Raw genomic sequence first — 14,259 nt, 5'->3', positions numbered from 1 at the left:
GGACAGCACTCCTCTGAAATCAAAAGGGAGTAGTGTAGCGTATTTTGTTTGTCTTTCCTATGGAAGTGGTCTATTGACAAGTCTTGAGAAGACTAAGGAGAAACTTTAATTTTGTTTGCACAAAGCCCAAACGCACAGAGAAGCCAAGGATTTAATGTTCGCAGTCTCTCAGCACAGGTCCGGGATGTCGGCCTGAGGTGACTCTGTGGCCCTGAGGCCAGTTGGTGCAGTATCCATGTAGTGAAACTCTCTTACACCTGAGGCAGAGAAGCCATGTCCAAGCTTCCTACTGGGAATGGTCCCTGACCAGTGTTAATTCCTGAACCATGCCTTAGCAGTGCCTTGGAGAGAGGTAGCTGGCTTGAGCCAAAACTGCGCAGAGACTATGTGAACAATTTAACAATATAGACAATCACAGGACAGTGCTCAGGTCTGTGCCGTGGCCCTGTTTGGATGTAAGTATTGTTTCTAAGAAACCTTCCCAGCATCTGTAACCCTTTGTTTTGGGAAATGGGATTTTGGACCTGTGTCAATGCAAACTTTGCCTCTGCACCGCTTGCAGATTGCCTGCCTGTGCTCATCATGCATGAAGCAGCATACAAGTGGTTTCTGCAGCACCTTGACTTCAGACATAATAGCTGGTTGGGGACTAAGTAATGTCTAGGTACTGTTGCAAGCAAGACTAGTGTGAACAGACTGTGCTCTCAGTATAACAGAAACACAGTTTATTCATGAAAGCAAGGAGAAGTTACCATCTACAGCTCATGGTTTCTGATGTTTGGATCTTGTTTGGAGCGCTCATGCTCCGCTATTGAAAGGTGCTGCCAAGCTGGGCAGGCAAACAAAGTCGCAGTATGTGTTCTGATAGTCTGAGAGCCTTTGTGCAGGTGAAATTTCATACCATTTTGGACTCAGCTTGACTGGGGTGTCTTCCTCTTTTATTCAGTCCTTTACCTCATCCATAAATGGTCATCTTCTCATTGGTTCTCCACACATAATGTGATTTCTGGTGTTTTGCTGTTTATTAGTTAATACCATGTGAGAAAACACATTTGAATAGTTTTATGCAGGAAATACATTTGTTAAGTGCAATTCAATTTTTCTTTCCTTAAATAGAGCCTAAATACTGGCCTTGAGGAGCGGTCATGTGGAGGAACACTATTGCAGGTATGTTCATGATAGCAGCACCTCACACCAACGCTTTGCAGCGTGATGAAGTTGAAGCTAAATTTGCAAAAATTACATTCTTTGAGATCTTACAAACTGTCCTGAACGGACTGCTTATGACTGCTTTCTGAAACCTCAACTATTTTACATCTGCACCATCAAGCAATAACAGACCGATGTTTTGGGGCAGTCTCATTTTCTTTGCTCTAGGAGGAAAGGGGCGTTACTGCCTAGTATACTGCATGAAGCCCAGAACAGTCTATGGCAGGGAATAATTTCTGAGATTATCACACAGAGAAGGCCGTGAGTTTGTAATTCTTCAGCTCTCTGAATTCTTCCCAGTTCACTGTTGAGTGATAAACATGAAAGTATTTTCACATTTTGACTGATGAAAACACTTTTTGTTCTTGTTCCCACACATAGCTGGCTAGAACTATGCCTCTGCCTCCTTTAAATGCTCTTTGAGATAATGTACTATATTACACATGCTGTCGGAAAAGAAAATGAAAAGCATGTTCTTCTTGTAGCCTATTTGTACTTCTCTGTGTTAATTTGCGGGACTGAGAAAAATCTCACAGTATGGAAAGCAAGTAGATCTTTCCATTGGTTTTGCATCTATTCTGCTACTTTAAATTTTGATTGAGATTATCTGTCTAATTTGTAGGCCTGTATATGCAAATCAAAACCACTAAGTATTGTGTCTGGCTAACAGCCAGAAAGTCTGAATCACAATTAGTAGAAAATGTAACAAAGGAAATCTTCCTGTATCAGTAAGGAGGAAATTAGAGGCTTTACAGGGCTCTGTCCAGTATTTCTGTGATTCTTCAGTACTAATAAAACTTCTGAGGCTGAACAGCATCATTCCAATTAATGGGAATTTTTTATATGTAGAAACCAATATAAAAAACAGATACTGTTTATCTGAGGAGAAATGCTGGTGCATTGGAAGGGTCTCGTGGCTCTCAAACCAACAAAAGTTATGTGAACCTTGAGAAATCAGCTTCAGGGTCTTTTATCAAGCTGTTGTGGCTCACAAAAGAAAGTACTTTTCATGTTGTGCCTAATCAGATCTCCCGGAGACTTATTTTCTATGCAGAGATGACACTGAGAATACAATTTGTGGTTTACTCTTGTACTACGCTGACACAGATGAGAACCTGAGCAAGTATCCTTATCTGTCGCCGTAGCGTGCAGTACAATGTCGGCACTAATGGGGACCATGCAACACAGTTCAGGCCGTACTGTCATGCACCCAGCTAATTTATTGCGATTGTGTCTGTCCGTGTGGTGTCAGCTCTGTCGAGCATGTGGGCAACTGCAGCATCATCTGTGAGCGGGAGGACTAGGGCTGGGGGCGGTGAAGACGGGAGATGGTGGGGTAAGCGCTGCAGCGGGCAAAACAGGGATCCTCCTGCCGTTCCTTGCGCCGGTGCCCAGGCCAGCCATGCTGTGGCACTCTAGGCACCAGATTAATCTGTTTTAGTAGGGACAGTTGCATGAGCCTGCCCATTTCAAATGAAGACTCCTGAAACTGATAGAGAGTCACAGAATCAGTTATCAAGCTGCACACCCAGTTTAGATCTGCAACTGAGATACTTCCAGGAAAAAAAACAAAAAACAGCCCCTTATTTTGGCTATTTGGGAAGAAGTGAGCAGTCAGATTAAATCAGAGAAGCAGCATAGAAAGGTCCTGCGAAACTGCCTCTCTCTCACTTCCTCTCCTCTGTGTTACGGCGTGGGTAGGAAGGCATTCTCGCTGACTCAGCAGGTGGGTCAGCGCAGCAGGCCCGGACTGACCCACTGGCAGAAACGATATGAGGAAGAGGGGGAGAGCTATAGGGCAAAATGGCTCAACCGGAGCGTGCAGCTTTGCGTACAGCCAGGCTTTAGTTGATGAGAGAGAATTTATTTCAGTAACCACTCATTTCCCAGAAGGGCTTCTGGCAGCCTGGAGGGGAAGCATTACATCTGACCACACAACCTCTCTCCTTAAGCGTAAAGATTTGTCAGTCTTCGCTGCTGTTACATACTCCCACCGGGGACCAGAAATTTCTTGCTCGTTAACCTCATTATCCCACCAGTTAGGCTTTCCTGGTGGGCTTGCAATTTTCCCTGCAAAGTTCCCCACAGAAAAAAAAAAATCAATTGTCATTTTGCTACAAACAATTTTGTACTTTATCTGTCTACACATACTTCCTCATGTTGAATGTATTGTACTTTATTTGAAATCTTCCATGCAGCGTAATGGGTTTCTGCATGTAGCAGGCGGGAGCGTGGATATGGGCAGACAGATGTGACGTGCTGTGCCCGCTCTGGCCTCGACAGAGAAGACTTGTTAGTCCATGTCGCATTGCACCCTCATGCTGCATTACATTGATTACATTGCGCTGGGGACTGAACTGAGGAGCCCTGTGCGGCAGGGTTGAATTCAGTCTGGTAAATGTGTTGAACAGAAACCAAATGATCAACTTTATGTACACAGGAAAGTGAGCGGAAAAATGGAGAGCAGAGAAGAATGGTGAACAAAAATGGAAGGATGAGAGTAAGAGGTGGAATGTGAAGCAGCAGAGAGAATGGGAGCAGAGGGATGGATGGAAGAGGAACTGCAGTGACCAGTGTGGACAAAAGGTAGCACAGGAAGAAAATAAAGAGAAAATTAGCTATGATAAAGCATAGCAAGTATTGGGATTTATGCCCTTAACCTTCACAGGTGCCAGTAATAGCCATACAAACTCTTGGGCATCTAGACTTCAAAATATATTAATTTTGGAGTTTTTTTCTTTAAATCCTGGAAACATTTTTAAAAGGTTTGAGAATCCTAAGTAAGAATATATATACACACCTAATAAGAAATAATGTGGTTTATCTGAAAAAATACACTATTTATCCTGGTTTAATGTAGACATCATTTACAGTGCGAAATTTAGTCCCCATAAACGGGACTTTTGTTGGTTTTCCTTTTAATGGCTGCAGAATGCTTATTAATTGCATGTGTGAACAATCTGTGTGAAATGCTGACAGTAAGATAAATATACGTAGACTGAAGAGAAAGAACAATAGCTATTTTCGCAGGTAGTTTTATTCTGTAATAAAACACATGAAACAATGCTTTGTAATATTACTGACAACAAATTTTAAAGCATTAGCAAAAAAAGGGCTATTTTTAATAAAGAATTTAAAAACCACCAGAAACTCACATAATTTTCACCATCCACCGTTTTTTTTAGAGACACTTTTTTATTTAAATGGAAAGTTTTGAAAAAATTCTCTATGTATTGCATGTGAAAATTCGGCACAAAAGCAACTACATATCGCAACTGCAGTCCGTACAACCAAAGCTCAAAGCAAAGTTGTATCGCTATTTTATAAACCAAAAAATGTGCTGTAGGAGGTTATAATGGAAAAATTGACTCAACCTATATTTAAGGAATAAGTAGGGCAAGTCCTGTGATGGGGTGTAGTCCGAAATGCATGTGCTTTTTTTAGTACGGGTATGTCTTGTTAATGTGAAGCAATTATGCAGCATTAGCGAGAAATGAATTGTGGCTTTTGCGAGAAATGAAATGTGGCTTTTGCGTTTTGAGATCATCTTCTGCTGTCCACCTTGAGGCTAAGTACTTTTAAGTACTTTTAAGTACTTAGGGCCATAGTCTCAAAAGTATTTAGGTACCCATTTGTCTTTGAAATTAGTGATTCAGATGCTTACAAATCTCTGAAAACATGGTCCTTGTAAGTCAAATTGATAACATTCTCATGTGGAAAAAGTAACTCTTTAACTCTCGTTAATGAAAGTATTCACAGCGTTGCTTGATACGATGGCTGCATGTGTCCCCAAAAATAAAAAAAGAAAAGTAAAAATATGATGCCCGACCATCTAAAATAATTGATGGTTCCTTTATTTTAGAGTAGAATCTTATTAACACTTGGTTTCTGAGGAGTCGTGTTTGGTACTTAAAGTTCAAATTCCTGAAATAGGGGGACTGTAGAAGAATATTGGCTTTCTTTTTTAAAAGCATCTCTGTAACTCTCAAGAGTTGCAGTGAAAAAATTAAATATATGATTGGGAGATCAAAGGCCATATTTGTGATCAAAGGAAAATAACAACATAATAACAACAATAATAACAACAACCCCAAACTCTATTGTTATTAAAGTTATAAATAGGCTTAAGGCACTATGATGATCTTGGGGGGGACAGGGACACTGGTTCATGATTTTTTTTAAGTTTGGGAGTTTGCTAATACTGTCCTTACGCTAGTCTCGAAAACTTACCTTATATCATCCACCATTATTAACACAAATAATCTACAAGAAGAAAAGAAATGGATTTAGCTTTAAAATATTAAATGTGGAAAATCGGTGATAATATTAAGGGAAACACATCCGTATAAATAAGGGAATGGATTATATGTATGGTAGATTTTATTCCATCTCTGATACCGTTAGTTTAATAAAGAATAGCCCAGAGGTCTACTCACAATACCTTCTGAAAAGGTAAAATCCTTCTGAAGAATGTCTGCCTTTTTTTTCTGTCCTGTTTCTTTATTTTAACTTTAGAAACTGTACTAGCAATGCAAATGTCATAACAGTTTTTTGACAGAGACATGTTTATTAGTGACTTTCTCAGTTGTTCATTCAAGGGGTCGATTGTAGCTCCCAAATCACCCTGCAGCAGCACTCGGTGGGCGGGAGAGTTTATATGAACATTGTGAGAAGCAAGCATTAAGACTTCTGATCTTTGGTGAGGGTGTTTATGGGCTGCCCCAGACACAGCTTCCCCTTTTTCTGCTCCCTCTGTCCATTTGTCATTAGCATCCCTTTTGGGTCTGGTGACAAAGTTATTAACCCCTGCAGTCTCATTTCTGGGTCTGTTTCCCGCCATGCCACTGTGTAGGCATCTGTAGGACAGTTATATGTAACATTAAAGAAGGTTCCTTTTTTTATCTGATTCTGTATGATTTTAGAGGAATGTCTACAGCCCTTGTGCCTGAATTAGCTTTGTATCTGTTAAATCCCGAGATGTCCATGAGGAGGGAAATAAATTGGAGTTGTGTTTCTTCACGTCCCTATTTTTTCACAAGATAAGGAGACTCTTGTGGGAAAACACTTCCCCTTCTCCTTCTCAATGGATATAAATCATGTTTTATAGAATCCCCTAAGTTTTATTGGAGGTAATTACGGTGTAAATTCTGTGAATACACACACGCATGGCTTTGAACTTGGTGAAAATTTGTGTTTAAATAATGATAATGATTGAAGGCTTGTGGTAATAAAAGGGTGGGTTTTTTATGGTATAATCACCAAATTATGGGACCTAAACTGCCCAGGGAAAAAGAGTCACTTCTAAAACAAAAAGTCATATTTTGATTCAGAGTGTAGATTTTTTTTATACATGTCCGAATCAAAACACTTGCTTTTTTAAAGGCACGGACATCTTCTCCTTCATACAGAAAATGCTGTCCAGAAATCAGCCCTGAGAATCTCCCTGGACGCAGAAGCGCAAGGGCATGGCTTGGTCTGTAGCTGTAAGGCAGAGTGCTCCTAAGCCCCAGCGATCAGCCCAGCCACAGGTGAAGTGCGTTTTAAAAGCTGTTAATTTTCTGGTACCCTGTCAATACGAAAATCATTTGCCTGCAGGGTGTGATGTGCCTCTTTCGCTGGGCTGAAGTTGCGTTCACGTTTGAAGGCTTTTTGGAGGGAGGGAGCGGAAAAAGGCATGTCGAAGGGCGGACTGGGGCCCTCCTGGATTTGGCCCGAGTTCCCTGGCAGCCGGGGGGAGGCAGCCTACTGATTTCGCCTAGCAGGGGCGATTTGGGCAGGGGCGCCGGGCTGGTCCCCGTGCCCAGCGCCATCCTTTGTGCCGCGGGGCTGCGCGAACCTCAGTTGCGCAAGGCGGCTGCTGCTGCGGGCGCAAAATATCCGCCTTTCGGGCAAGGAAAATCCTGGGGGTGGCGGGTCGGGAGGGAAGGCGAGCGCGCCGCCTTTTGCGGGCGCGGTTGCGGCAAGGGCAAAGGGCGCGTTTGGCGCAGCGGCGTGCGCCAGCGGCCGGGGCATGCGGGCTCGGCCCCAGCCGCGCTCGGCCCCGCGGGGCGCCGCGCTGCTCGCCGCCGGCGAAAGTTGTGTTTTTTCTCGCTCTGCACTTCCTGTTGAGCCGCCCGGGGCTTTCGGCAGCGCCGGAGCCCGAGCGCCTCCTCCCGCGCCGCGCCGGCGGCAGCGCCCGCTCCGCTCCGCCCCGCTCCGCGCCCGGGGCGCTCGCCGCGCCGCTGCCCGCGGGGCGCGGAGCCGGCCCGGCCCCCGCCGCCTCTGCCGGGAGCCTCTCCCGAGCGCCTTCACCTTTCTCGGGTTTTCTTTTCTTTCTTTTTTCCTCCCCCCCTTGTGGCCCTGGGGGATTTTGTTCATGCTTTGGGGGAGCGTGCCGCCGAGCTGCGCGGAGGGAAGGAAACTTTCTTCCCCCTCCCCCCTTACCCCCCCAGGATGCTCCGGATATTTTTGAAAGGGCGGAAGAGTGAGAAACCGAGCTGCGTTTGTAAGGGCATCTCATGCTCTTGAGAAGGTCCCCCCTGACACCTCGCTTCGGCGATTAAAGGCCGGAGCTGGAGAAACTCCTCCCCTTCCCTCTGCTTCTCCCATCCTCTCCCCCCCCCCCCCCCCATATTTCCTAAGGCCATAAAAAAAAAAGAAAAAAAAAAAGGAGCCTGGAGTAACTGCAGCCGGTGGGGCGGTGGGGAGAGGTGGAAAAGGAGCCTGCCCTCCTCTCCAGATCCATCGCCTAGCACCACGCCTGGGCTAAAGGGATGGGAAGTACTGCCATGGACACCAAGAAGAAAGATGCCTCCAGCAGCAGCAGTAGGAAAAGCTCCAGCCAGAAGAAACTCACGTTGCGAGTGCACATTCCCGTAAGTGCCTCCCAGCCCTTCCTCCGCTTCGGCCGCTGGCGTGGCTTGGGTGCTGGTGCATGTTTTTCTTGACGTTTAGCACAGCTAGAGGCAGGGAGGGAGGTGGCGGAGGTGTTTCCTGCGCCTGATACTGAGGTCCGGAGTTTGGGGGAAGCTAGGCTGGGGGGGTGCCGTCCATGCAACCGGCAAATGCTGGCCAGTTAGGGTGGGCTGCAGCATGGGAGACTGCCCTGGTCTCTGCCCCTCCTGTGCAGGGCTGGGAGCCCAGGGTGCAGTGTCCTGCTTGCAAGGAGTGGCACGGAGGAGCGAGGGAAGCTCACGCTGTACCACTCCTCCCCTGCCCTGCGCTGCGGCTTCAGCATGTTTCACGCAGTTCACAAACAGGCTCCAGTCTGGTTTAGCTAAAAGTCTGTTCACCCTCAAATAGTGGCTTCAACACCCCCAGGTTTGGCTCTGGGAACTGTCCGTGCCTCGTGGCTGAATCGGTATTTAATCTGACTCTTCCATGACTCAAGACTAATTCCCATCTGAATTTCCCAGGGCTCAGGGACGCAGAGCCAGCTCAGATTTTGTCACAAGCCTTTATTGCTGAAAGGGCAGGAATAGTTACATTGTCATGGTGGAGCAGACAAGTGAGCCTTGCAGGCTGTATACTGACTCAGTTCTATATATTCGCACTGTAAAGAAAGATGCAAGAAGCTGTAGCATACAGATACAGAGTAATCACAGACAAAAAGTTTCTATTTCCAGTGAATACTAAGACTGGCTTCTCGCTCTGAGAGTCTTCAGCGTTTACATCCCTTTCAAAACTTTGGTTATTATTTTTCTTTACTATTAACACAGGATATTGTTATCCATGTAAGCATTCCGTTCTTTTATTTTCAGTCCCAGTGTGCTTTTGAATTCAGTGCTTCTGGTGGGAAATGGCTTAGTCCCGACATCTTTTTCTGTGCAATCTGGTTTTTTTTGGTCTCACTATATAAAAGTGGAGACAGTCCTAAGCAAGCCCCTGCCAGGCCACTAGAGACCAAAAAGATAGTTCTGTTCCTAAGCTTTTCTTTTGTTTTAGAGAAGAATAGGAAGTGAAAGCAAATTTATTAGGTGTCTTGAGTATGTGGAATAAAGTAGAGGAGAAATACACAGCTCCCCTATAGAATTTGTTTTTCTCTGGAGTAGAATGCAAGCCCAGGAACGTATGCCAAACTTCTGCTGCGTTGTTTGAGTGCATTCAAAACTAGGGGAAATGGGTCTGTTTCTGCTACCGTGAGTATTCCCCATGCATTTGTGACTGCAGCGTTTAGGCAATAATCTTTGCCATATAACCAGTAGCGCTTCACAACAGGGATATGAAATACCAAGAAAATAAAATGTACCACATCAAAGGGCCGCTCACGTTATGTACCTTCTTCCCTTCCATCCTACCTGCTGCATTGCCTCTCCCATCTCTTTTCACAGTCCTTTGCCTTTGGTTCAGTTGAGCCAGGAACTTCTGTGCAACTGTTTCTAACTCTGTTCAAAGAACTTGCATTTTCTCCCTGCGGAAGAGGCACAGGTAGCCTGGGAGATGCTGCTGTTGCTGCGTGATTCTGCAGGATCCATCCGGTGTTTTTGGGAATATCTACCAACCACCACGCAACTCTGACCACAGCAGTACTTAACTGCAGTTTTTACCATTTTGTGGTTGTGAAGCTAAGGTGGAGAAGAGTGTCCAAGTAACTTGTTCAAACTTAAGAATTTTTAGCAGGTGAAGGCTAATGCTTTCTCCTAATCACCTCCCTAAGCCAGTAGACTGTCTTTCTTCAGGAGTGTTATAGACTCAGTTTGGTCTTGGATAGAACAGCATTAGAAATGGCCCATAATTTTTCCTAATTTTTCTTTTGGCTTTTTTGCTATGCAGTTTGTTACCTAGGCAATGGAAGTTATTCAGACACAAGCCTGTAAACGCCTGATATTGCACTGAAGTCAATGTGAGTTTTATTGTTCACCTAGTTGGGAGCAATTCAAGACTGAATAATGGACTAAAACCGTCCCTCCCTCCTTTTCATCTCAAGAATATTACCCTTCTGTTTCATTCTGCATCATTCTAGCATTTTTGGAATGGACCATTGGGCCTAAGGTCTTTCAAGCTGTATTCTCAGTGCTTTTCTATTATCCGGCAGTTTAAATTTGACTGTGCTATAAGAAAGAACATTTTTCTCATTCTCCTCCTTTGACAGTGGAATATGCATTTGAAAAGCTCCATTTAGAGTGTGTTTTTTTTTTTTTTTCTCTCTCTCTCTTTCATAACGTTTTCTTGGCTCTTGTTTTGAAGCATCATTCCTATTATTTCAGTGGCACCTGTCACTGTAGCGGTAGTTGTCAAGGGAGCTTTCACCAGACAGTAATTTTTATTTTGTTCGTCCTCTTCTTTGTTTTGCTGTGAGGTCGTGTTTATTGCTGAGACATGTAATTCTTGCTCATTGAGATCTTCAAATTAGGAAGAAGGGAAGGACTAATGAGATCTGAGTAGGGAGAGAGGAGTTAAATCTAAAAGAGAAGGCAGTGGGACGGCAAGGTATTGTTGTGATTTAGGGTAGCCTTAAAGTACATATTTACTAGTCGCATAGAAATCCTGACTTAAAAAGTGTTGACAAATATTGGACCAAAAAAAGTGAATAATACAAAATACACAACGGTTAGTAGGCATGTCTGCAAAGAAAGCTTGTATGCTTTTCTTCTCTCTCCCATTTATTTTTATTTTATGAATTTGTTCTGACAGTGGAAACAAATTGATCAGCTAGTTTTCTGTAGCGCAACCTCCTGGGCATTTCACAGGTAAATTTTTTCAAGCAGCATCAGCAAGTCAGGCTACAAAAAGTCTGAAAACGCTCTGTTTTCACCTTCTTCCTGTGCTGAATCTTCTCTGTCAGCACGTTTGCTTGGTGGCACCCAAGTTTTGCTTCTGGGAATAGCGGTTGACCGCTAAATTCCTGCTAGTTGGTTTTCCTAGCCACTCTCAACTTGTCACTCAGTGGACAAGGGTAAAGTGGCAGACCTCTGTATTCTCTCCGCAAGGCAGAGAAGTATTTGCTAAGTTGCTGGACAGATTGAATGAGCGTTTTGTTTTGTTTTGTTTTGATTGTGTGTTTTCTTTACAATTACACAACTGAGTAACAAATTGGCAATTGACCAATAGATAGACCAGTTTGAGAAAGACCATAATAGTCTGGAAATAGTATGGAAAGCTTGAGATAGACCATAATATAATCGCAGGAGCCTGTGTAAGATAGAGGTCATATTAGCCTCCCTCTTTCCCAGCAGCACTTTCAGAAATCTTGAAATTAGAGAGACCTAAATTGAAATTTCTGTTCTAAATATCCTTGAAATCTGCTACAGATCCGGACACATACCTTTGTTTTCTAGGTGCAGCACATCTCTAATATGAAGGTGTTAGCATTACAGATTTTTTTTTAAAAAACCATTAGAAGATAATAGAATCTACATTTAATGCATCACTCACTTTGAACGTATTTTAAAAACTCTATTCTAAGTCAGGATGTGATTGCTGAGTACGAGCTCACGGTGGTGAGATCAGTATGTTCATCATCTCACATAATTGGTCTGTTCTAATGTGAACTTGACTGTTTTAACTCCATGTTGCTGCAAAGAAGGAGAAAATCTGCTCCGGTGTAATTCAATCAGTGCCAGTGAAGTTATTTTGTATTTACACTAGTGTAAGTGAGAGCAGAACCTGTCCCGAGAGCTTCACCATGGCAAGTGCCAAGCACCTGCTGCTTCCAGCAGGTGGGAATTGCAGAACCTTGGCACTTCCTTGGGTTATACCCAAATATATCACAAGGTGACTTCTTAATGCAAAAGAACAAGGAGACTATTCACAATAAGGAAAAAAATAACATTTGTAAATGAATACAAAATCATTCCCACTCTCAGGCCAGTGAAGTGGCTATTGACTGTGGTACTTCAGCCCTGACAGCAGAGTCGATGCAATAGAAGGAGGTTCTTGGGGAGCATGATCCTTTGTTATCCGTGTCACGCAAACATCTCTGCACGCTTTTTCCCATTTCTTTGCCAACTACTGTGATTTTTAAACAGATTCCTCAATGTGCAGATTTTTATGGCTTTTTGTTAACGTCCAGATGCCAGGCTGGAACACTGGATGGCTTAAACGTTTCTAACGCGATAGATTACAATGTTGTTCTGACAGCTTGTGTTGGCTTCCGCTCTGCCCCTCCATCTTGCTTTCCACACTTGCAAAGTCATTAATGGCTGCATGCCTAATAAATCGCTGTGAAATGATTATGTTCTGTCACAGTTTTTTCTGAGTGCTTCTTTTCTCCTGATAATTGCCGGGTGTGCTGATGAGAACTGCACTTCAGTTTAAGGGTCACTTTAGAAAGCAACAAATGAAGAATAAGCTGGTGAATTCTTCCACAGGAGATGAGGAAATCAGCTGCCAATGTGATCTAAGAATGAAAAAAACGTTGTTTGTTTTTCTGGAGAAAAGGAGATGGGGAGAGTGGGAGTCAAAGAGGAGGAGAGAGAAATGTTTCCCTACAATTAAATCTGCAACTATCCTCCCCCTTGCTCTCATAGGCCAGACTCTGAGTTGCCCTGAGTTTCTGTGGCCTTGAAGTTTAAATTTGGATTCCTCCCTAAGGGGCAGATATGTTAAGGATCTGAAGAGAGCAAGAGGTATTTGTCCAGGAGCTTTGAGATTGCACTCTGAATCTAGCTGAAGGGGGGAAAAAAAGGATTAATGTTTGCAGTCGTAATAGCTGCCACTGTAATAAAAGACGGTATTAGTCTTTAGTTGTTTTAAGACATAACACAAACTGGTCATCAGCTAAGGCTTATTGGAAAATACTGCTTCTTTTTCAAAACATCACCTTTTCTGCCCAGAGATTCTACTCCTAAGTTGACTCACCCAACCTTTATACCTGTGAGAGCTGTGGGCTAGCTGGATAGAAGTTAATTTCATTGCAGGACTATGTCATGAATGTGGAAGAAACCGCTGAGAAGCGTGAATCATTAGGGTCTTGGCATCCAGGCTGGATGTTCACATGGTGCTTTTTGGTATTTACTGAAATAGAAGAAAATGTCAGCCTCCTAGAGGGATTAGGAGTGAGGTAGAAAGTCACCTTTGAGGGTGAGAATGAGGTAAAGAGGAATTAAAATTAGTTAACAAAAGTGTAGTCCTTTGCCAAAGAAGATTCATGATGCTAAATGTTAAATCACCTTTAATAGTTCCCATCGTGTAAGGTTAATCACTCCCTTTTTTAGAGAGCAGATGGCATTGCACCAAGTTGGGTCTGCCTCAATGACTCTGTGATCAAAAACTCTGCTAAAAAGTTGGGTTTTTTCCCCATATGCCTGTCTAAGGATATGAGAAAACCAGCTACATTCTTTCCTTCTCATGAATCATTTCTAGTAATAAATATTCCATGGTTAATGTGTGCCCTTATTAGTAACTGGGAGGTTCCACTGCCTGTTTACAGACCTGTAAGGTTCAGCTTATACCTGCTTTCACCTGGGTACCCATGTTACATTCAAGGGACCTATTCACATGTGACTGAAAGCAGAATTTGACCCTGCAGGCAGAATTCAAAGGTCATTTTGTTGATGTTATGTGGGCAGTCTTAGAACTAAGTAGGTTGGTGTGCAAGGCTGATGGGAGTAGGAATAGTCAAAACTTCATCATCATGATTATTGGTAGACCACATTATAGGCCTACATGTTGAATGAAGTAATGTTTTTAACTCTGAGCTTTTTGGAGAAGAGCTGAGTTTGTATAAAAAGCCGTTGCGTGCATAGGGAATAATGAAAGACAGAGCAGAGTTGGTTAGAAAAGAAATGGAGCATCAGGGATGACGTCGTGGATGAGCGGTAGCGGATAAGAGATGTCACAAAACATGTCTGACTAGCATAGAAATACCCAGCCCAGCCCCTTTGCTGGGTAAATTATCTTAGGCTGATCATCAGGCTTCCACAATTAGTTTGCTTTCAGGAGCTGATCCGGTTGCAGAGGAGCGCTATCGCAATTTTCTACTGGTATTTGCACAGCAGGCACAGCAGAGAAAGTGTTAAGGCCTGACAAGAAGGGGGAGTTATGCATGTCTTCAAAGACAAACTGGAAAAGCAGCTTGAGTGTTTGTATGTCTTGTGTATGACTGGAAAGGAGATTTCACATCTGCATGTG

The 14,259-nt window shown here is 43.5% G+C and overlaps 1 protein-coding gene across 3 annotated transcripts in view; it reads left to right on the top strand.

Annotated features, from left to right (window-relative positions):
• Positions 1-7,403: 7,403 nt before the first annotated feature.
• The window catches only part of PRKAG2 (protein kinase AMP-activated non-catalytic subunit gamma 2), a 290,028-nt gene continuing 283,172 nt past the window's right edge, over positions 7,404-14,259 (top strand). For all 3 annotated transcript variants that reach the window (XR_011139516.1, XM_068934205.1, XM_068934204.1), the window contains exon 1: positions 7,404-8,063. Coding sequence is in view for 2 of the 3 variants with exons in the window: in XM_068934205.1 (XP_068790306.1) it covers positions 7,962-8,063 (102 nt within the window). In the remaining variant the exon portion in view is untranslated. The remainder of the gene's footprint in view (positions 8,064-14,259) is intronic.

Source organism: Struthio camelus, chromosome 2 (assembly GCF_040807025.1).
Source record: "Struthio camelus isolate bStrCam1 chromosome 2, bStrCam1.hap1, whole genome shotgun sequence".
NCBI lineage: Eukaryota > Metazoa > Chordata > Aves > Struthioniformes > Struthionidae > Struthio > Struthio camelus.
Note: the sequence above shows the minus strand (reverse complement) of the source record. Positions and strands in the feature narration are given on the sequence as shown.